At 37.2% G+C, this 25,322-nt stretch overlaps 1 protein-coding gene across 2 annotated transcripts; it reads left to right on the top strand.

Moving 5' to 3' along the window:
* Positions 1–1,381: 1,381 nt before the first annotated feature.
* Positions 1,382–24,482, top strand: LOC114515581 (L-tryptophan decarboxylase-like). 2 transcript variants are annotated; one of them, XM_028534866.1, is made up of 6 exons: positions 1,382–1,465; positions 5,125–5,210; positions 15,165–15,437; positions 17,666–17,889; positions 18,689–19,040; positions 23,924–24,482. In XM_028534866.1, the coding sequence occupies exons 3-6, from the start codon at positions 15,188–15,190 to the stop codon at positions 24,433–24,435; spliced, it is 1,338 nt and encodes a 445-aa protein (XP_028390667.1). In that variant the 5' UTR covers positions 1,382–1,465; positions 5,125–5,210; positions 15,165–15,187; the 3' UTR covers positions 24,436–24,482. The 2 variants fall into 2 exon arrangements, with proteins under 2 accessions (XP_028390667.1, XP_028390668.1); XM_028534867.1 differs by lacking the exons at positions 1,382–1,465; positions 5,125–5,210 and adding an exon at positions 14,245–14,314.
* The last annotated feature ends 840 nt before the right edge of the window (positions 24,483–25,322 follow it).

Here is a 25,322-nt window from a genome sequence, read left to right as displayed (position 1 = left end):
CATAAGATGATAAATTGCGTAGATTCTGAAAGAATTGCTCGATTTTTACGCCCGGAGTGTTTTGAAGCAATGCTCGTCGCTCCTCGTTTCTTTACATCGTGAATAATGTTCAATTAATAAGGCTCTACGCTTCCTTTCCAAAACTTTGGGAAAGTATATACGACTTTTTAAATCTCTTGTTGTGTTAATAATTATAAATTAAAGAAATTTTATCGATTCCAGTCCGTGTTTTACTAATTTAGTCCAGTCCGCGTTTTACGAGTCCAGTCCAGTCCGCGTTTTACCATATGTCAGGAGTCGTCACATATACGGTAATAGCAACATTTGAGCAGTTCTTTTCGACTGCCAGTTTAGTTGTATTTAGGCGTTTTAGCCCTTTGTTTTGTACAGTTTACTATAAACTCACGAGGTTATAGGTTGACACAATATGATAACATATGCAAATTTCACCGAGAGATAGAAAGTTAATTTTGTTCAAATTTTCTGGCTGTGCTATATAATTTTAGTTACATACATTTCGCAATGTAATCAATGTAAATATAAGTATACTTAATTCGTACTGAAGACGGCCGGCTATACTTACGTCGAAAAATGTTTGTAATAAAATTTTTTCCCTTTATATCGAATCCTTAATTTGATCAAATATCAACAATTATTTACATCGTGCATGTTCTTTGTCTTACCGCTGTTTATATTTTTCGTCTTCCGTTCCCGCAATATATCAATGATTCGTCTGATCCACGTCGCTTTACGACAAAAATATTCTTATTCAAATAATGTGTTGAACGGGCCTTATATATAATATATTAACAATAATATTTTATTAAGAATTATTATTTTTAATGTATTAGTTACTTGCAGGTGAGCGAGATACACCTTGAAAATTGACTAAAAAATTTCCAACAGGAAATACAAGTGCCGTCGATATAGGTTATACTTCTAGTTTGACACGCAACTAACAAACACAAGATGAATACATTCCACAAAACTTTCTATAGTAGAGTTCTTATTCCAATGTTGTAAAACCGAAATTGTATTCTTGTCTAATATTGTTGTCTAATATTGTTATCTTATTTTTGTAGAAAAATACTGATCGAGCGGCATACAACAGAAAATAATTGTACTAGAATATACTGTGTGTTTTGAAAAAGTTAACTTTGCCACTATGCATGCTGTGTTGCCCGTGTATATACATACGTAATGTTTAAAATTCTTAAATCAAGAAAATCATGTGCCCTTTCGTACTAGCACAGCATTGAATGCCGGAACCGGAGCATGCATTACGTGCTCCGTCTCGGCAACATGTAACCTTACAATTAAAAGATCATAACAATTGACATTAATTCAGTCAGCTAAAAAATTTCTTGTTGACAATATTAAGATCGATTATTCCTGCCGCTAACGAAATTTTTCATTGCGAATTCTTCATCTTTCTTCGTGGTTGCATTGAAGAGGTTTGTTATAGGTGAATATAAACTATACTAATTTTTAAATGGTCATATGATGGCATTTTCCCGTTTAATGTTACTAGTCAGATTAGTCCATTCCAGGCAATAGCTAATTCCAATATTCAAGGAGCAATATAGGCTAACGGAATTCAGCCAACCAATTCAACACAATTTGTAACTTTGCATTTGAAGTAACTGCAGACGTATTTATCTTATAATATTTACCGAGTTGAAAGAATAAAAGTTTTGCTTTAGTTTCGAATGCGCTAACAAGCACTGGATTCTCGTTGTATAAACGTGGCTTTGATATAATTATACATATGCCTTAGAAGGTCTATAAAGTTTCTACCCCAAAAGTCAGTTCCTATTTAGTTCCTACCCCCGAATTTTAAGCTATTTCAGACCTACACTGGTCAGTAATATAAATAGACTGTCAGTCATTTAAATTCTACCAATTGCAAGACTTTGTCTGCCCATGTTTTATACTGTTTTCCTACAGCATAATTATATCAATTTATCTTCTTCCCTTTTAGCATAATATAATCGCTTTTAAACTAAATGTGTCTGATCGGTATATTTGTCCATAATAATGTGCCAAGTACATCTATAACGAGCCAGGGGCCAGTTGTTCAAAAGCCGGTTAGCTTAACCCTGGGTTAAAGCAAATTTTTACACGAATTTTTTTGATCGCTTGTTTGTAAAGTTGAATATATTTTTTCATAAATATTTTCTGGACCGATAGATGTTATATTTTCTAAAGTTTTAAGTCGAACAGTTGTTCAGAAGCACCTAAACTAAAACACCGGGTTAAAATTTAACCCAGGGTTAGCGCTAACCTAGCTTTGAACAACTGGGCCCTGCAGTTATACAGGCGCGGATCCAGCCGAAAATCTGACCGTGTCATATAGGAGGAAAAATTTTCCGGTCGGGGGGGAGGGGCAGTGGTCATATAGGACTAAAAATTTTCCGGTCGGGGGGGGGGGGCTGGTTGAATGGCGAAGGGGCTATGGACCCAAAATTTTGGATAAGGTATTTAGAAACTGCATTTCCCGTGTTAGTCAGATGTAGTGTTTAAAATTCTTAAATCAAGAAAATCATGTGCCCTTTCGTACTCGCACAGCATTGAATGCCGGAACCGAACCATGCGTTACGTGTTCCGTCTCGGCAACATGCATGCAACCTTACAATTAAAAGATCATAAGAATTGACATTAATTCATTCAGCTAAAAATTTTCTCGTTGACAACATTAAATCGATTATTCCTGCCGCTAACGACATTTTTCATTGCGAATTCTACAGCTTTCTTCGTGGTATCATTGAAGAGATTTGTTATAGGTAAATACTATACTAATTTTTAAATGGTCATATGATTGCATTTTCCCGTAATGTTATTCGCCAGATTAATCCTTTCCAGGAAATAGCTAATTCCAATATCCATGCAGCAACGTAACGAAATTCAACCAAGCAATTCAACGAAATTTGTAACTTTGCTTTTTCTATGAAATATAGAGTAGAGGTTATTGCAGAAGTAACTGCAGACGTATTTACCTTATAATATTTACCGAGTTGAAAGAATAAAAGTTTTGCTTTAGTTTCGAATGCGCTAACAAGCACTGGATTCTCGTTGTATAAACGTGGCTTTGATATAATTCTGCATATGCCTTAGAAGGTCTATAGAGTTTCTACCCCAAAAGTCAGTTTCTATTTAGTTCCTATACCCCCGATTTTTAAGCTATTTCAGACCTACACTGGTCAGTAATATAAATAGACTATCAGTCATTTAAATTCTACCAATTGCATGACTTTGTGTGCCCATGTTTTATACTGTTTTCCTACAGCATAATTATATCAATTTATCTTCTTCCCTTTTAGCATAATATAATCGCTTTTAAATTAAATGTGTCTGATCGGTATAATTATTTGTCCATAATAATGTGCCAAGTACATCTATAACGACCCAGAAGGTCAGTTATACAGGCGCGGATCCTGCCGAAAATCTAACCGTTTCATATAGGACTAAAAATTTTTCGGTCGGGGGGGGGGGCGGTGGGCATATAGGACTAAAAAATTTCCAATCGGGGGGGAGGGGGCCGTGGACATATAGGACTAAACATTTTCCGGTCGGGAGGGGGGGGGGTGGTGCGAATGGCGAAGGGGCTATGGACCCTCCGAACTCCCACGTTCGATACGGTCTAGATCCGCGCCTGTATATATTTCCCTTTCTTGATTTTACAAGACTGACCTATTTTACATCGTGCCCAAAAGCATAAGCCCGATTGGAAGAGCAGCGATAGTTCACAAAAAGGGTCTAACATTTCAAAATAGTTTTTATGCCTTACGTTCTCACTGTACGGCTAACTCACGATTTCTTTTGTTGAGAATTTGGTAGCATACCATAGCATTACCATCAGTATAACCAATTATTTCAATCGGCTGTGTTAACCAAAGCCGGTGTCTGCCTATATACATTTATACGCGTTTCTTAACTTCAACTCCTATGCGCGCAACGCATAAAATTATGCATCCAGCATTATAATGATGTAGTATAGCTGAACCTAAATACGAAACAGGTAATTATTATATATGAGTAAACTGATATATTCAAAGAATTGCAGTTGACGCAGCGGTGTCCATTGAAGATATTTAAATATGACAGGATACTCAGCTCCGGGTTCGTGGCTCCGGATTCGCGAAAACGAAGCTGGCTATCGACTGGCTAGTTTTCATACAAACCGATGTGGCCGCTTCGCTTTTAATGAAAATAAAAAATTGAAAAAGGTTATTTTTCTTTGTTATATTGTTAAGAACAAGACCATAAATGAGAGTTTTGTTTTATTTAGCTTGCTCGCAATATAGCTCCATAAAGTTGGCTATTTTTTGCGCAAAGTTGACTGGTTAGCAGCATGGGCAACCGAAAGGCTTTATAAAATTTAGATTTATTAGCTTTAAGACGAGTTTTTGTAAAAACTAAAATATGGCCATTCGAGAGAAAGCTTATTAGAATATCTCTTGCCTATAAAGATATTTTCCGGATGTTTTTAAGGAATTCCTTTATATATAGAATATAGAATTGACATTTGAGATTGTAAATTTCTCACCATGAGAAAAAATTGTTCATACAGGGCAATTAGCTTTTCTCATGATGCATAATGTGCTGCCATTTTTGGGGTACATTTTTGTGACTACCGCGTAAGCGGTAGCCACTATATGTCAGAGGCTTGCTTGATTGTTTGCTTGCTTGCTTTCTTAAATGCTTGTCTTGGACCAAGACGTCACACTCAGCACTACGTCACACAGCTGATGTACGTCACACTCGGCAGTTTTCGCCATTTATCGCTAACCTTTCCGGTGCAATCAAACATACAATTCAAATGCAAATTATTTTAGTATCAACATAGCTTTTCTATATGTACGTTGTTTTGCTTACATTTTTGAGCTGTTTGAGCTTTGCACGTCTTACTCAAATATAATAATCAATAATATTTAAACGACACATATGGTCTTTTAGTGTAACTTATATTTGTATACGCTATATTTGCTTTATTTTGGATTTTCCACAATGCTACTAAATGTTTTCTATCTGTCAGTAAGGTTAAGGAGACATCATCGTTGACAAACAGAAAACTTTTTAAAATCCATAACCCCAATAACCATGTCATCGAATATACATATTTAGGTCGAAGCGCAGTCCAAAATTATTCGCTTATTGAAGTTTCTCTGTGGAGTTTCAAAGTCTTTATTGTGAAGATATAAACATTTGAGGTAAGCTGTATATTTAATTTTTTAATTTAATGTATGTAAGTCAGTAAAAGCTAGCTGTATAACAAATCTCTATATAGCTATATCAATAATATCGCTGACTTGTACTCAAATGTATTATTTTCAATCATAGTGCAATCTCATCAGTTGACTCGAATATATGTCTAGGTGTTGATCTTTATAATAGGTTAAAGTTTGACATTCATATACTATGTCCCTTTCCCTCACCAGCTTACTCCTTAGGAGCGCCTTGGGACCATAGGAGGCGGTTTAAAAGGAGAAAGGAATGTTGTGTTTCTGAGCTAATTTATTATTCCCAATACATTAACATAAATTATCTCATTAACTTACAATGTGAGTCCCACTACATCTCCCTTTTTCATAAGGTTACTAATAACGCGTCTAATCATTGTTCATCCTGCTAACTCAGACTTTACGATCAACTTGAACTGTTCTTACGAGTATGATATATATTTATGCTAGTCCTAAGTTTTCTCTTGCTTTTGAAGAACATTGGCAACGAAAATTTTAATTGCCCTTTTCTGTTATTGCAGAAGGAATACATAATTTCCCATTTTCGTCTTCCCAGCTGTTTTTGATTTTGCTAAAATTTGCATTATTGTCCGCCATTTTGAAAAAAGATGTCTGTGCTAATTTATGTCTGAATATAATTATTACTATGAAGTCATTGGCTACGTTCGGTCAAATGTGGCCATATAGATATTATTGAATAGAACATTTCGTAATAATAGCAATCATTTTCTCTAAATCTTAGTATATAAGCGTTTTAATAATCGTGTATATTAGTTGAATGCCCTTACGTTTCCGTTGCCGACTTCACGCTTTAGAAGGAAAGGAAATAAATCAAATGCAATTCGATTTTTTGTTAATTAAAATATCTAATTTATTTAACCAGTGTTTCTGCGCAAAACGAACCTGTAGTTTTTTAAACGCGCTCGTGCTTCGGATGCCGACCTAGCACCCTTCGGAAATATTTTTACGCAAGGGAATTAGCAGACAAATAATATTTGGCAAATGTTTATGTACAACAATTTCGACGCTTTGCAGCAATTGTGAATTGTTTTGTCGGGAAGCCGGACGAACAAGCTTGAAAAATAATTTGCAATTAAGTCGGCATGACAAAATGATGGCATATTAGATCGTATGTTGTTATTTCTTTGATGGCATGTGATGGTATTAATCGCACTTAAAACGAGCGTCCCCTACCTCATTTTCGTATTCAATCCGAAATGCGAAGGAGAAAACATGTATTGCTCGTAATGCGGTTGTAATTATGTAATAGCGACTTCAGAAAAAACGCGAGTGCTCTCAATTTCTTTCGCTTTCCAATTGGAAAATCGGAGGGGCCGGTTGTTCGAAAGGCGTTTAGCTTAAACGCTGGATAAGCCAAAGTTCAAAATTACTCTCATGCATCTTGTGAATGACTAAATCTGCATCGTATGCATTAAATATGTACTTCCATTGACAATTAAACTATTTACCTCGAAATATTTCAGCTCAGTTGTTCAATAAATATATAGTTTAGCTTTCCATTTTGAACTTATCCACCGTTTAAGCTAAACGCCTTTGGAACAACCGGCCCAATGCAGCACAGCAGAAGAGCAGAAAAATATGGATAGATTTTTGCAAGAGGAAGGATGGCGAGCAGTAGAATTTGTTCACTATGAAATGTCATGGGCATGAAAGGAAAAGTCATTAATGATTGCGAATGGCCCAGAATTATATTTACACATGTGTTCTTTGTGGCAAAAATGAATTTTTTTTCCACGTCATTGCCAGGTGATATTTCCTATTTTACAACTATTTTTAATATGTATATATAAGTTAACATAATAAAGCCTTGCGGAACAGATGTAAAAAAATTTCGACATCAATATCGTCCTGCCATAGCAACAATAAAAGAGTTTTTATAACGGTTCGTTTTACATCTCCGTAACTTGAACACCCGCCTATTGCGTAAGTTATATTAGCATTCGCTATTCATGGGTGGTTGTAATGCGCGTGAAGTTAGTGGTTTGGATTTTCCACAATACTACTAAATGCTTTCTGTAATTAAGGTTAAGGAGACCTGATTCGATTAAAGCATCGTTGACAAACAGACAACTTTTTTACTGTAAAATCCATAACAGACATTAAATATCGCAGATAAAATATACAACGGAGATTTTCTATGTGTATAATATAGACTACAGTATATGTGATGTCATGCCAACTCAAAAGCAACACAACTCTCCAACTTGGCACACATGCATGACATGGATAGTAAGTAAAATATGCATAACCAAGACATAATATCACTCCCTATTTTCAATTGGCATTTAATATCGCTTCCCCCACAATATACTATAAAGGTAGCCACAATGCAAGCTGCAGAGTTTTTTAAGATATAGCTTTACATGATGGCAAAGCCGAAGACGAAAAATATTAAACCCAAATAAAGTTCGGAAGTGCTTCTCCGTTTACGATGGTGAACGGAGTCTTTTTCTTTTCAAGTATTCCAGGTGAACCCTTACTAAACATCTATTGCATGGATAGTGTTTTGTAATGACATAAAATAGAGAGAACGTCAGATGCATTCGAATTCAACTTTTAAATAAAATTCGGTCTTCCGGTCGGCATGCAAGCTATGCATCGTCTGTACTTTACTGTATTAAAAAGAAATAAACACAAAAACATTTTAGTCAGTCACTTACTTACTTTTTACCATTTTTACATTATTACAGTGGTATAAAGCTAAAAAATACAATGATTGATATTTAAGAATAAATTTCAATTAATGAAACCATTTCAGTCATCAGGTGTGAAAATTATGTAATCTGATTGTCACTTTTCAATCATTTTTGTCATAAAAACATAAATTTTGCACCAAATATATATCGTCAAATTTTCCATATTTCCCAGACGAAAGGAGCCAAAAATATTAATGAAAACACCACAAAAATGTCTCAATTGCATGAAAGGCAAAACTTCCTAACTCGATAAAGTATGATACCAACGATGAAACCAAGCTAATATCAAAAAATATGTAAAACAACCACGAAAACCGGGATAAAAAACGGCGAAAAACTTCGTACTGCAAAACTGTGTACTGTTAATAATATTGTATAAATTTGCGGGTTTTTTAACCCACGATTGAACATTCATGTTTGTTCACCTCCAAAACATCATCAATTTTATCGATCTTTAAAACTGAAAATTTCAGGGCAATTCGAGATGCCCAAGTTTTTACTATCGAAATCTATTCACAGCAGTTGCGATGCCATACTTGACCTTTGAAGATAATTTGCCTTCCAACTTATTTATGCGCGACTTCAAATATATATTTTCATTCGTTAATTAGCATAAATTCTCCTCATTTCTTAAATAATTTGATTTTGCGCTAAAGGCTTTCTTTTAACATTGCAGATTTGAACTAAACTGATGTTTTCTTTCAACTCACGGAATTCTTCTGTAATAGGAACCGTGTTTACAATGATTCGCTGTTGTTGTGGGATTGAACATGCAATCAGTATTTTGTGCACGAGTTATATCCACATGCAATAGCAGTATGCGACAAAACTTCCTCCTGAAACGATTCGTCAATAAAGTTCTGTAGGTCTTGAAGATTTTGACAACCCTGTCCTTAGCTTTGACTTAGAGTGGTGGTGTTCCAACGACTTCAATGAGACTTTCAACGTTGTAGCTATATATCATATACGATTGAGGTCCAACTTGCGCGTTATATTGTTAGGTTTCTTGCCAGGATAACCAAGTATTGGTTGTGTTAGAATCATATCATATAAAGATTTTCAATGATTTAGAGTTTGCAGTCAACTTAAACCGTCATCATAACTACTATACAAAACATCACTGTATTGATACTTATCGTTCAAAATAGATGCAAAGTTGTTCGAAAATTCAACTGGAGTTTCTACCAAACGATTGTCCGCCATGTTGTTCATTGGTGGAAGATTAGGGTACACCTCCACCTTGGTGCGCTTCCTTTTTCGGTTCCTCCAAGGCAGTTTAGTTTGTATGCAAATTTAACAAAGAATGGTTTCAATTGGTGTTTATGAGTATACTTTTAAATGCATATAAAATTGTTTATTATTATACTAGAAATACATTGCATGCAAAGTCCCCTCGCCTGAAGCAATACACATATATTTGCATCGCTGAAATTCTATAATACTCATTTCTGCTGAATGATCGAAGTCGTAAAGTAAAAGCCTATAACTTGGTACAATTATAATCATAATTGTGCTACGAGTAGTTTTAAATACTATAATTTGTAGCGAAATTTCAATTACTTTTTAAACATTCAATTCACCTTTAAAAATAAATACTTTCCAAATCAAAATCATTTCAACGAAATTGACGAATAAATTTAAAGAGGTGTGATACATTTGTTGATAAATCCACATAAAATTATTAAACTTACAAAATACTTACATGCTTTAAAATATAAAATCTACCCATTTACCTGTTCAAAAACACTTTAAAAATGCTTCAAAATCGTAGATTTTTTACCATCCATTTGAATGAAAGTTTTTCTATCCGAAGGCATCTTTCACATTATATTTTAATCAATTTTACGACTAAATTTATCGTATATTTTTAAGACCATCCAAATGAAAAATATTATTTAAAAAAAGTTTTATAATTCAAAATATCAGTTATGCTAACGTGAACCCAAATTTTAATTCAATGGCAATCGCACGTTTGTAAACGTTTGCTAGTTACCAGTTTTAACTCGTTTTAAACTCACGCATGCGCATAACTGATGAATTTAGTGGATTCACATTATTGCGAGGAATATGAATATATTTATTAGGTAAAATATCGTGACAAAATCACTGAATCGACAACAGAACAAGAACATGAACACGAGGTACTAAAATACATACATCAAACGTTCGAACAGAAGTGGACGTCATAAACTATTTTTAACACTCCTTCTCAATCGCAGTTCGAATGTTTTTCCTTTTAATTAGGTTTAACTGTAACGCCTGTTAGTTTACGCAGTTTCTTAAATTGTTCCTTTGGAATACCCTTAGTAAATAAATCGGCTAACATGCTGTTTGTTGGACAGTAGAGAACAGTAATTGTTTTCTTCTCTACTTGGTCTCGTACAAAATGATATTTTATGTCTATGTGTTTGGATCGCCCATGGAATTGTGGGTTCTTGGACATGGCAATAGCTGATTGATTGTCCATAAATGGTAATGGGTTCTTAACATCTATGCCAAGATTTGTCCAACAATTGTCTTATCCACAATGCTTCTTGAGTAGTAGCAGACAATGCAATGTATTCGGCTTCAGCCGTTGACAAAGCTACGCATGTTTGCTTCTTGCTTCTCCAACTAATAGAAGCTCCGCTCATCTGGATGTATAACCAGAAGTTGACTTTCGGTCGTTTAAATCGCCTGCCCAATCCGCGTCCGAAAAACCGACACAATCTCGACTAGCATGTTCTGAGTAATGTAGTCCATAATTCACCGTTCCTGACAGATACCGGAAAATACGCTTCACGGCCATCCAATGCTCTTTAGTTGGGTTCGCGGTGAATTTTGCAACATTGTTAACCGCAAATGTTATATCAGGTCGCGTTGCAGATGACAAGTATAACAAACTACCAACTGCTGACTGATATTCTTCTTTGTTACACAGTTCACCATCTTTCGTTGCTTTAACAAGCTTTGAACTCATATCAACAGGAGTCTCGACAGATTTACAATTCTCCATTCCGAATTTCTTTAAAATACTCTCCGTGTAGCTAGGCTGGCCAATCCACACTTTACCGTTCTCTTGAACTACTTGTAGACCAAGAATATAATTAAGTTTTCCCATGTCTTTCACTTGAAATCTTTTCGCAATGCTTTCTTTGACTTTAGCGATCTTTTCATCAGTTTTACCAGCAAGAATGATGTCATCCACGTGAATCGCAACAATGAAAGTATCACCGTTCTCTTCTTTCACGTAAATACAAGGATCACTTTCTGTTTGGATAAAACCAATTGATTTTAAATGTTCATCCAATACCGAATTCCAGCATCTGGATGATTGCTTTAGACCATATAAGCTTTTGTTGAGCTTACAGACTAAGTGCTCTTTCCGTTTAACTTCAAACCCTTCCGGTTGTTTCATATATACTTCATCTTCTAATTCTCCATTCAGGAAGGCAGCCGTTACATCCATTTGGTGCAACTTCAAACCTTTCTGAACAGATAATGCAATGACTGTCCGTATCGATTCGAAACGCACAACTGGGGAGAATGTCTCGTCGTAGTCTACTCCATATCTCTGAGAAAAACCTTGGGCAACAAGTCTTGCTTTATATCTCTCAATTGAACCATCAGCATTACGTTTCAATTTGTATACCCACTTGCATCCAACTGCTCTCCGTCCTTTAGGCAGTTCTATGAGCTCATACACATCATGCTCTTGAAGTGAATTAATCTCTTGTTGCATAGCTTTTCGCCACTGTTCTGCATGTGGACCATGTAATGCTTCACTAACTGTCGTAGGCTCAACATCATCTTCATTAGCAATAGTTACCCATTCACCAAAACGATCAGGTGGACGCCTTTCTCGTGCTGGATGGCGTTGGTTAATCTCAATATCAGCTGCTTGATCATCCTCAACATTATTGTCATCTGACAGTTCGAGAGTTACAAGTTCATCACAAGTTTCATTCTCTTGAAGCTCTTTATTACTGCCAAATTCTCTTTCATTGAATTTTACATCACGACTATAAATAACTCTTGAACTACACACATCATACAAGCGATATCCCTTGGTTTCTGTTCCATACCCAAGAAATACACATTTCTTTGCTTTTGGATCAAGCTTTTTTCTCTCATCTTTTGGAATGTGTGCATACACAGTGCATCCAAAGATTCGTAGGTGTTTGACGTCTGGTTTCACTCCAGTCCAGGCTTCAAACGGAGTCATGTTGACCACTCCTTTTGTTGGACTTCGGTTATGTAAATACACGGCTGTTGCAAGAGCTTCAACCCAAAACCTCTGAGCCAGTTCAGCTTGAATCAGCATAGCTCGGACAGCTTCAACAAGTGTTCTGTTGAGACGCTCAGCAACACCATTTTGCTCTGGGGTTTTTGGTATCGTTAACTCATGTTTTACTCCTTCTGATTTCAGGTAGTTCTCAAATTCAGTTGAAGTGAATTCACCACTATTGTCAGTTCTGAGAGTTTTCAACTTATAGCCACTCGATTTTTCTGCAACTGCTTTCCATTCCAAGAAACGAGTGAAAACTTCGCTCTTTTGCTTCAGTGGATACACCCACACATAACGGGTTTTATCATCGGTGAAGGTTAGAAAGTATTCAGCACCACCACAGGATTTGGTATTTATCTTACCACAGACATCACTGTGCACAATACCAAGTGGCTCTTTCGCTCGCTTTGCACCAGAATTTGGAAATGTACAACGATGCAATTTTCCTTGGGTACATGCATCACAGAATTCTAAATCGTTCTTTGCGTCAAAGTTAAAACCGTCTACTAATTTGTCATTGGACAACTTCTTTAAACTTGGGGCTCCTAAGTGTCCATAGCGTTGATGCCATAACATTTCATTTGAGAGTTCAGTTTCTTCGTTCACAACAGCATTTGAACATTGCAAAATAGGTTGAAAATCCAAATAATACAAAGATCCAACCTTTTTGGCACTAGCAATAACCTTTTCATTGCTACAAGAAATGTTGCATTTGGCTTCCTCAAAGCTAACTGATTTTCCAGCTTCAGTTACTTTTGATACACTTAGTAGATTATAGCTAAGTTTTGGAACCAGAAGTACATTGTAGAGTTTGCATTCTTGCTGACTACCATTTGCAAGGTTACAGTTCACTGTTACAACTCCACTTCCAAATGCTTTTAAGATCTTACCATCTCCGAGCATAACATCCACAGGTTCCTCAAATTCCACAAACTCTTCAAGCAGACCCAAGTTGTTGCACATGTGGCATGTTGCACCAGAGTCAACAATCCATGATTCACTATTAATTCCACATGCACTGGCAGCTAAACTTTGCATAACAAATCCTAAACTTTCCTTACCAGAATTTGATTGTTCAGCTTGGTTTCCTTTGTTCCAGCGTTGCTTTGAGTCTTTACCATCTTTCCCATTTTTTTCATGTTTTTCTTTAGTCAATTCTTTGCAGAAACGCCTTATGTGCCCTAGTTTCCCACAGTGATGGCACTTAATAGACTTTTTATCAGGCTTTAGGCCCTGGCCCTGGGCCATCATCAGTTGTCTACGCGAGCTTTTCGGTGACTTTTCTCGTTCGCCTAATTTCTTTTCTTCATAAAGTAAACGTTCAGTTACAATTTCCATTATTGGAACTTCGGTGCTTGCTTCTAGGGCTGTTACAAGCATATTATACGATTCAGGAAGACTTGCTAACAATGTCACAACTTTGTCCTCATCTTCCATTGGTGCGCCAATCACTGCTAACTCGTTAAAAATTTCCGTCATCGATTTTATATGACCGGACATTGGACTACCGTCTTTCAGCCTTAAATTGTTTAAACGCCGTCTCAAAGACAGTTTGTTAGCCCACGATTTCTTTTGAAATTGGTCAGACAATTTCTTCCATACAGCTACAGGGTCTTCAGGATCTCCGAGCAAATATAAAAGCGAAGGATCAACCGAAAGCACAATAATCGCCAGTGCTTTATCTCTTCGGCCATTAAACTTCGCCAATGCATCAGCTTCTGATGAAGCAGGAGCTGTCTCAGTCCCAGAAACAATGCTCCACAGCCCGTCTTTCACGAGAGCCATACGACATTGGACTTTCCAAGTCCCATAATTCGACCCATTCAACGGAACGACCGTCACAGTTTTTGATTCCGCCATATTTGTTACGCCACGATCATACCACAGTTTAAGTTAAAAAATACACGCTTTTACGGTCAAATTTATCACAACACAATACTCCTAGAGTTCTTCATACCTCAGCCCACTGGTCCCATAACCTGATGAATTTAGTGGATTCACATTATTGCGAGGAATATGAATATATTTATTAGGTAAAATATCGTGACAAAATCACTGAATCGACAACAGAACAAGAACATGAACACGAGGTACTAAAATACATACATCAAACGTTCGAACAAGAGTGACGTCATAAACTATTTTAACAATAACTTATAAAAACGCCCAAAGTCCATGACATAATGGCGGACAACTTTTATTTCGCATTTGCATAACCGGGCGTAATCAAAATCTCCAGTTGGAATTAGTACCCTCGTCCGGTACTTCGCACCGGCTCGGGGATTAAAAAAAACCTGAAAAAAAAGATATCGATAAAAAGATCATTGTATTCGACTGCATCTACAGTTAACAAATATTATTATATAGCAAGTTTCGAAGTTCATCTGTTCCAGGAAACTACGTCACGTGAAAGGCGGGAACGCCGAATGTTTACTGCAAAATCTTGTTTGTCAGTTTGAAACAGTTTGATAAGAGGGTTAATACTTTTAACCACCCTGCGTTGATGAAACTGGAAGTCGTGATGCTATGTCACGTTAAGTGACATAATTACGACTTTTTAACTTCAGAGATCAGCCAAAGTTTCTCTGCCTACGTTTTTGTCTCGTATTTTGACACGTTATTTCTCTGCGAAACTTGTTATATAATACAACACCTTTTAAATTATCTTCCTGGAAACATCGTGTTTTGTGGACCATCGACCACTATGTTTCCATGTGTCCACAAAACAAGATGTTTTCGTCGGGATCGCTATCAACCAATAAATCTTAATTGTCTTACTTAGATTCGTATTATAAACTAAGATACTGTTGTAGTAAACATTATCACTGGCATTGTATACGATGGCATAATACACGAGATTTCCGATTCCTGAGTTAGTTCCTTTATAATCAATGCTGGTATTTCAACTATAAAGCTTTTGTAATCGTTCACAATTTATAGAGAAAAGTTCTTGAAGCGTCATTATGGAATTTAAACGCGAAAAACTGCCACTTGTTATCGACAGAAACAAGGCTAATGAATGGTTGGCTACGTTGATCCAGGAATTAAGGAAAAACGAGAAGGATAAAGTGGACCTGATGTTTAAATTATATCCGCCAGCTGTTGATGAAAATTCAGCCAAAAATAATAATCGTTATCCTGTTGTTGAGAAAAGCGAGATACATCTTCATCCTCCTGTTGAAGCATTGATGAATGCAATCTTACGAGACCCAGGTAACCACTGCATGAAAAGTCGAGTATGTATAATGACAGCCTGGAACACTCGCAAATAATCACATATCAATGATGGTTTTAAACCTTTTTATTCGATCTAAAAGTTAATCAATTTACGATATAATTATAAGTTTAAAGGAATAAACCAGGGAATGTAGTCTTACTTTGAGGTGAGTTTCCAGATGTGTTCAGCCGACAGGCGGCCGAATAGCACAAAGGTATGAAATTTAATACCAACGCGAAGTCCCTTGTCCTCTCTTCAACATGAATTTTTTATAAGTTCAATGTGCTTATTGTCACGTAACTGATTATGCGCTATAAAAATACATTGCTCGAAATGAGCTGTACAAACACCGCGATTTGCGAGTGTTCCGGGCTCACCTGTTATTACAGAGCATTCACAGGTGATTACGTGCGAATATAAATTCGAATATGCATGGTCACAAGTATTCACAGATATTTACTGCAAATATCCTCCGAATATTAGTGCATTCCAATGTGAATACCGGTTGATAAATACCATATTCTCACCTACCAATACTCTACCGAATATTGTGTGAATATATTTGAGGTAGCATATCCACAATTGGTCACGTTTTTAAGTGCTGTTTAATAAGTATAAAATAAGGGAGGCATTATTCACTGAAAAAAATTGCCGGTAATTTGTTTACACTGCTGTTTGCACTTTTTGTAAACGATAGATTTTATGAAACAACTCCTTGTCTTTATGCCGATTATACACAGATACTCTCTTCTTCTGATAATTTCACTGATCTTATAGATAAATAAGCTTTTACCTTAATAAAATCATTGCATGAGTATAAAATATACAGCATCATCCTATACTAAGAAAAATATCATGATTATTGGATCGCAATACAACCTAAGAAATAAGGTCCGTGGTAATTAGCAATTATTGAATGAGGTTGAACATGATATGAAGAATTATCAAGCCGAAGTTTGTCATTATCAGCCGAAGCCGAAGGCTGAGGTTGATAATGACAAAGTGAAACTTGATAATCCTTCATATCACGTGAAAACCGAATTCAATAAATGTTTTATTATTTATTTAAAAGAACGAACATGTATTCCTCAAAGTTGCCGAACCTTTCACTTGAGGAAGCCATTGTGTTGATGTCTTCGCCATTCGTGTGACGTCAAACGTGGGATACGACTATTTATCACACTAAAAAAAGTGGTATCACACGGTATGACGTCACACGTGGGCTATGACGAGTTCACACATGGCTATTAGCCAATCACAGACTGTGAATTCTTTTAAATAAATAATAATAATTATTGGCATTATAAGGTCAAGAGGATACCTACAGTACTGTCCAGAAATAACCTAAGAAAAACTGCGGTTAACCTAGGTCAAACGTCGGTCTGATCACGGTTGAACCCAGGTCAGACCGAGGTCGAACGGCGGTGAGACGGTGGTTGAACGTCGTCCTAACTCGGTCTGAGATTTCTTGAGATTTTTTCGATTTGGTTATTGTGTAGTCGCTCTCAGCTGTTCATAACATTCCGCTTGGAAGCGAAGGACAACTGCGATCGTATTTTTCCGTTGCCAAACCGCAACCTCCTAGACAGTATTTGTATGTTGGCAACGGGGAAAACGCTTATAAAAGGTCAAATAGTCAACATCACACAAGCAGAAATATATCCCTTGATTAAGACTTAGCTGTCTCGTTTCACCCCAATAGTACGAGCTCAACTGAACAATCTCAGAGTCAAAGTATTTTAAAAATCTACAAAAATTCCACGTGGGACTTGAAAGCCTGCATGTGTTATAAACCCCATGCAGTTAACCAATATATTTTATAACATAAACGCAATATTAAAGAAGTAAAAACTGCTTAATTAAGACAGACATGTATTTACGTACCTTCGTTTGTCGATCAACCATCGTTACAGGATTAAAAATGTAATAATTTCTCAAGTTGCGGAGCAAAATAAAACCCTGTTATCGCCAAAGTGATCTCCGAAAATACATGTTAAGAGTGATTAATGATCGATTATGATCATTTTACTCCGGCATGTTGATATTCCTATGCCAGTTGATATTCCTATTTTTATAACTATATAATTTTATTTTAATTTGCATATATCTGAACACAATAAAGCCTTCCATACCAATATTTACTCAACTATATCTACTCCGACGCCACTGGCGATGTAACAGCAATTGTGACATAATAATGCCAGCATGTGTTGTTGTTTTACAGAGATCAATATGTTTTTTCACCAAATATTCTGGCAACAACAAGAACTGTCAGATAACAAAGAAAATCCCATTTGGTGTTGGCAAATCATGATCCTTCTCTTCGACATGATTATGACTAGAGCTCCTGAATTCAATCGAGATGAGATTTATATCTCACCAATTTACGTGGCATTGAGTTTGGCAATGGCTACAAAAGCTGGTTTTTCTGCGTTTTGTAGCGACAAGGTGAGCATGGAGGGAAAATGTGTTGTTACACGTTCCCAAATGAGACCGATATTTAGACCCAAACTATCGGTCCATCAACTGTTCCTTGCTTATATATATATATATATATATATATATATATATATATATATATATTTATATATATATATATACACCTGTTTGAAAAAACGTTGGCCGCAGATAGATATATAGATAGATACCCAAAATCTAATTAGAATTGCATATGTTGTGTAATATGATTGCAATCCCATGCAAATGTAATCATATGCAATTCTAATTAGACTTCGAGTATCTATCTATCTATCTATCTGCGGCCAACGTTTTTGCAAATGGGTGTATATATATATATATATTATATTATATATATATACATATATATATATATATATTTATATATATATATATATATATATATATATATATATATATATTTATATATTTATTCATTCGCCTGATGATCGTTCCTCTATTAAAATTTTGATATCGAGCACTCTTTATATATATACATATAGTGATAGTGAGTAGCGTCACCAAAATAAACAATTGATTGATGATTGCAAGATGCATCAAATTTTAAGTATCAATTAAACTGTTTTAAGTTTAAATAAATAGTTAAAGTTGACGACGTTTTTATACCCCCGCCCCCTGCATATTAACGGCACAAGACCAGAATATGACTCGGTAATTTTTTTAGTAATAAAAAAAACCTAACACGAAGAGATATAAATTTCCTATATCACATCTTAAAATGGTGATAAAGGAAAATGGTGCATAACTATTCTTTGCAACTATTTTCAAGGTAAACAAATTACTGAAAGACATTTTGAATTACTGGGGCGAGTTCCTTTGCAGTTCAGCATCTACCTACGTCTTAAACGATGATGAACATTCAGGTTGGTTTGGTAAAGACGCAATGGAGGTAATGCCAAATTTCACAGAAGAATATGAATGTGACTCAAGTAAACTTCACTACGGCTTTACATCCTGGGATGATTTTTTCGCAAGAAAATATCGAGAAGGAATACGGCCTGTTGAAGCACCAGATGACAATAGTGTTGTAGTGAATGCCTGCGAGTCTGAACCTTTTAAAATTGCCTATGAAGTGAAGCAACGAGATTTGTTCTGGATTAAAAGTCAATATTATTCTTTAGGTAAGCAATGACAGTTGGTATTGGTGGGTATTGCGCGGTCAAAACTTCCTAGCAAGGTTTTTACCACCAATTTTGGAGTGTGCGAAAATGTCTTTGAAATGAATTTACTATTTTTTATGATGCAAATCATATTCATCAATTTAACTCAGTGTGTAGCAATCGAATTTCAGCGTGTTTACGTGAATCTTTAATAATTCCATAAGGTTAATGCTTTCTAAAGAATAAGCTATATGATTTAAACACTAACAATACGCTGACCTCTACCTAACTCAGGTCGTTGTAGCGTACGTGTGTCTAACAATTTGTGTCTATCGACCCAAGGCAACAAAGAGATTACGCCAACTAGCCATGGCCAGAAATTGCGGACATGGAATATGCAGATTGCCGTAGCAAATTTGCATATCTGTTCAAATATCATTCGTTGCAGAACTATAAAATATATTACGCATTCTTAAATTTCGCAAAATTTAAGAAAATCATTGCATCTTTGCAATTTGCCCTGGTTGTTTCTTGTAATTCGTGTCATATTACAGATGCTGAGGTAATATTTTGCTGGTAAAGGTTTATGTCGGCTCTGCATTTTTATTTTATTTCTACGCTATTACGGTATTCGTTTTATATGGTATACAACGTGATAAATGACAAAAACTTTGTTTTGAAAATGCAGGACGAATACTGATAAAACGTTTTGAAATACTATATAAAAATATTAAGATTAACTTGCTCTGCAACGAGCAATTAAGGCAAATTATAATCGACCTGCCTAAAGGTGTATTTTTAGCGATTAGTACTGTGCACATTACAGTTTACTATAAACTCACGAATACCTCTGATATGAAAGGTCGATTACTGGTGTAATTATTATTTACTTGCGTATGGCGTGCAGGGTTCTCTTTTTGGGTGGTTCTAGATCTTTTTCAGGCTGGTATGTTATCGCACAGAAAACCTCGTAGTCGCTTACTCCATTTCCTATTGTTTCCGTTTTTAACGTATACTACCGCGTGCCACAATCCTAGCAGCTATACATCTGATTGACTAGCCTATAGTCACTGGCGTCGCTAGTACTCATAACTGGGTTGGAGATATTTATGTATTCATGTATTCATGTTCACAACAATCGATTTGAAAAGAAATAAATGATGTAAAACCAAAATGTATAAAAATGTAAGCCCATCTAGTAAGCTGGCAGCGCCACTGCTTATATAATCAGGAATAAATTAAATTCACGAAAATGTGTTTCACGAGACACAATAAATTGTTAAACACATGTTTTTTATGTTATTCCAGAATATTTGTCGTTCGCTACTTGGCTGGGTGGTTGCTATTATTGTTTTATTCTGAAGCGCTCTTGAAATATTTTTGTTCTACCCGGTTAAGGCCCTGTCACACTGTTGCGTATGATAGGAACGTATGAGTCGCGTATAAAGATCATTTCATTCATTTTTATACGCACGAAAAAGTCCGTAAAAATAGACATTTTGCATAAAATTAACTTATTAAACGTATGGGTATCGTAAGAGTAGCCTGTCGCTGGCGTATGCCAGCGTATGAACAGCTTACGAGAAGCGTTTGGAATGCGCATGTCAAGCATACCACTGGCGTTTCACAGACTTTAATCGTATGTAAGCGGCAGTATTTTCACACGGCTCCATTCGAGAAAATGTCAAACCTACAGTGAAAAAAGAAGAAGACACCATGGCAAATAAGAAGACATCATCTACCCGCGGACGAAGAAAAGGAAAGAGGACTCCATCATCAGCCGTTGCCAAAGCTGACGAACAACGTGTTTGTGCACCTGCAGATGTAGTTGAACCACCTGATGATGATGCACTTATTCCTGAGACATCTTTAAATAATGCGCCACATGTTCCTGAGCTCTCAAAGTCCCCAACACAACCTTCCCAAGACTCCCATAATTCATCGGCTTTATCATCTGAAACCATTAATGACTTCACCTCCTTCCGGCGGGCTGATAGCAAGAAGAAAATTAGAGGAAGAGGGCGAAAAAAAAACCCCTACAACCTCAGCGCCACAGAAGAGGAGCTGATGCTGGAGTTTATCATGGACAATCCTGTGCTGTGGAATGTGAAGATGACAGATTATAGGCGAAAAGACAAGAAAGAGAAGATCTGGGAAGAGCAAGCACATCAGATGAATAAGACTGTTGACATCCTCAAGGGCTGGTTCAGATCGTTGCGCGACACCAATATACGCCTTGACAAGAAGAAAAGCGGGGATAGTGCTCCAAACCTGACTAAGAGAGAACAGTGGATCCTCTCAAAGTTTGCCTTCCTGAAGACTGTCACTCGCCACCGACCGGAGCCCATGCAGAGTGTAAGTATACAACCATATTACCTTAGCAACATGATAACCAAGTAATTTGAGACAATTTCCACATGATATTTTTGGTCTTTTTAGGTGAAGGAAACCATCCAGCTTCACAGAGGAGATCTCAATGCTGCCGAGAGCGCCTGCGCTGATATGCAGGATGTCTTAGATGAAGTCACTCCAATACCATCATCTACCGCTGGAAGGTCCCACAAGCGACCTCAGGACACAGAGAGTGACGTCCTTGAGACTCTACAGAAGAGAGTTGCTGAGTCTGGCACCATCCTCAAATACATCTACAAAGCCAAACAACAGCCCATTACAGCACGAAGTGTCTTTGCAAATTATGTTAAAGAGAGCCTTTTGACTATGTCCAAGTCCAAGTACAAGAAGGCAATGTCCTCCATCAATAGGTTATTGTCTGAACTCATGGATGAGGACAGCGATGATGAATTTCCAAGTGCAATGGCGGCTCCATCTATCAAAGTAAACCAACAAGAGATCCCTTCTCAACCACCCCACGATTTGCACCCTACTACAAGTATTCCCTTCTGTTCATTTAGAGCATCAGCACCATCCTTCTCTGAGCATTATCAGAAACCTAGCAACATGCCTATAAACATGCCCCTGGCATCGTTGGTGAGAGGCTCTCAGCCCATGGAGTACATGCAGCAGTTTCACCAGCGGTAATTTCAGTATCCACATCATCACAAGACTACCACTAAACAACAGCAGATGATTCCTCCTTCCCAACAACTTGCTCAGCAACCGTTTCAGCAAACTCAGCAACAATGCACTCCTACCTCTGGCCCGGTTCGTGCCTCTTTGGCTTCTGCAACAGAGTTAATAACGGAAACGTCTAGCCCAACGCCGCACAGTCCAAGCTCAGCCTTTGAGCAAAGTCACCCGAACATTACTAGTCTTTCAGGATTTCGAGACATCATGGAATCTACTGATGATATTGGATTTCAGGATGAGGTTCTCAACCTTCAACCACCAACGTGAAAGAAGTATTGACTATAGACCACGGCGGCTGTATGGCTTCATCATTGTCTCTCGGAGGGCAAAGGCATCATCACCTACAAAGAAGTAGGGGACACTCTGATAGTCATTTGGTAAAGCATCGGGGATGGGGGATCCTATAGTTCCGTCTTCTGTTAATTCTTTGATTTCAGAGTTGTTGTAGATCTGTGCGTCCGATGATGACCCTTTACCACGGAGGTCTGCCCAGATGAATTTATAATCTGCGTCTACAAGGCCCATGAGTACAACAGAGTAGAATCCCTTGTAGTTGAAATATTGGGATCCACTTTTTGGTGGACACTTGCAGGTAATGTGCTTTCCATCTATAGCACCACATGTATGGGGGAAGTTCCACCTATTGAGGAACTTATCAGATATGGCACGCCATCCCTCTGGCGTGGTAGGGCAGGTCATTACTTCGGACAAGTATTCGTCGATGATGGCTTGGCAAACCTCTCTGACAATAAGTGACTGGGTGTTGTGGGGGACCCTCCATCCGTACTTCATGGCTGAATACGTGCTCCCAGAGGCAAGGTTTCGCAAAGTCAAAGAGAGCTTCAGCCCAGGCTCCAGGGGTCGCCTATACTAGGTATGTTTCTTGGTGATCCTGGGACTCACTCTTGCCAGAAGCTCATCAAACATCTCGGGGACCATCCGCATAAAGTTCTTAAAACATCGCGTATCCTCGCTTCGAAGTTCCACCAGAAGTTGGTCGTAAATGAACTGCCTTCGCCTTCCGATCCATGATCTCTTCCATACCTCACGTCTTTTTCTTTTTCCTTTTCTCCTTTTCCTTCTGTTATTTTCTATGTGACGAATCGTCAAAGCTATGAGATCAAACTGGTATTCAAGAACAGCTAACTCCATCCTTTATCCTCGAAGGTACAAGATGATATGAAGGCATCCAACATAAATATATATTATACACAATAAATGACATGCTATATATTTATATACCCTTTCTCGTAACGTTTGCAATACTCTGAGGATACGACGACCAGGCGTTAAATATACACTAATTGTACGGTAAATGCGTTACTTAATCGTCAGTCATACGCTAAGCCCTCTATAGACGTTAAACATACGTCACACATAAGTTAGACCTTCGTTACTGATGCGCTATCAACACGTTAGTTGTACGGCACACTTACTCATTTGCGTATGATTAGCGTACTCAACCTATTAGTACAGTACATTTAGCGTCCTTCTGCCGTATTCAGCGTATGACTAGCTTATCTTTACCGTATAAACCATACGTCCAAACACGCACAAGATTTTTAAGCATGCTTAAAAAAAATTTTCTTCCTCGGCGTATACCAGCGTATGTGACCGTGCTTGGAACGTGTATAACTTACGCACGACGTACCACCAGCATATTTCAGCGTATTCCGGCGTATGCGTGATATTTATCACACGGTGCCATACGCTAATGTGATACGCAACAGTGTGACAGGGCCTTTATAGAATGTGGACATCGCCAATGCCTAATAACTGGCCATTTCACAATTTAGTTTGAATATTTACTTATATAGATCACATGTTGAACAACGATGACCTGGCTAAGAATTTTTATGGTGGAACAGTGTACCAAGCCTTCTTGAGTTCATACAGCTACCATCGATGGCACAGTCCTGTTTCAGGCTATATTGTGAAAACTGAGCTGGTGGACGGTTCATATTATAGCCAAACACAAGATCTTCCAAGCGATGCCTTGATTAGTGAGCACCAGGGCTATCTCTGCCATGTCGCTGCACGTGGTATTATTTATATAAATGCTGATAATCCTGATATTGGTCTGATGGTTTTCATTTCAATAGGAATGAATGAAGTCTCCAGCAACGAGATCACCGTGAAAGTCGGAGATCACGTTAAAAAGGGAGATGAAATTGGTGCTTTCCATTTTGGTGGCTCGAGTCATTGCCTCGTTTTCCAGCCTTGGGTGAAAATTATGTTTCATCTACATGGTGCTGCTAGTACGCCTAGTGGGTTCTCCAATATTCCAGTTAAGTCAAAAATTGCCGTTGTCAGTAAGGCCAGAATGTAATGAAAAATGTAAAAAAATCATTATATCCGAGCTTGCTCCAATTTGTTATATGAAATACTAAATTTGGGAACTGTAATTTAGTGCGATTAAATTCTGCAATTGGTACAAACGCCTGCGTGTGTTTAGCCTTAAAGATGGATTTCCATTCAGTGCGAAATTTCGAGGAAAAAATGAGGCAAATCGCGTTTCTGAGTTTAATCACTTTTACACGGGCCCCCATATTGCGGCAAAAATCACGCAATTCGTGGAAGTTTTAGGTGCTGAAAATGGAAACGGATAGGTAGCCGAAGTACCGAATTGTATTTTACTGTATTAGTGTCATTGGTTTTTACTGGTAGTGGAAGTAGATCTTGACCTCCCTACTGAGAAAACCGCACAAACAGATCACACAGACTGAACACCGCAGAAAAACGTCTGCTTGTAAGTGACATTAAAAACAAGTAAAAAGCGGTTCCAAAGTTTGTCTTGTGCCTTATATTATTCTATTGCAGCCATCTTTGATTGCGAAATCCTGGCATTATGAACTTTTATGGTAACTAATGTCCTGAATTTCTGCATGGTGATCGTTTCTATTTCATTAACTGTTGCTGTGTTCACGTCTATAGTCGAAATCGCGATTTGTGTCCGTTCTTCTGTCTATTACAGATCTCCTGGGGGTTTTTTTTACGGAATGAGGGGGAGCGCTGCAATTTTAATATATTCTATACGTTGATAAAAATCGGAAGAAATGTTTTTAAATAGGCCCATCCATATGGCTGATTTACATAAAAGTATTAAGTAATGAATGAACATTTGTGTTCAATATATAGGTAAGCATTAGGGCGGTTTATTCGAGTAAAAATAAGCCGCGGCTTAAATAAGTTGCGAACAGCACGTTTATATTATTC

The sequence above is a fragment of the Dendronephthya gigantea genome, unplaced genomic scaffold (genome assembly GCF_004324835.1).
Source record: "Dendronephthya gigantea isolate DGI-Jeju-01 unplaced genomic scaffold, DenGig_1.0 000004F, whole genome shotgun sequence".
NCBI lineage: Eukaryota > Metazoa > Cnidaria > Anthozoa > Malacalcyonacea > Nephtheidae > Dendronephthya > Dendronephthya gigantea.
The sequence above is the reverse complement of the archived record's forward strand: the minus strand, read 5'-3'. Positions and strand labels throughout refer to the sequence as shown.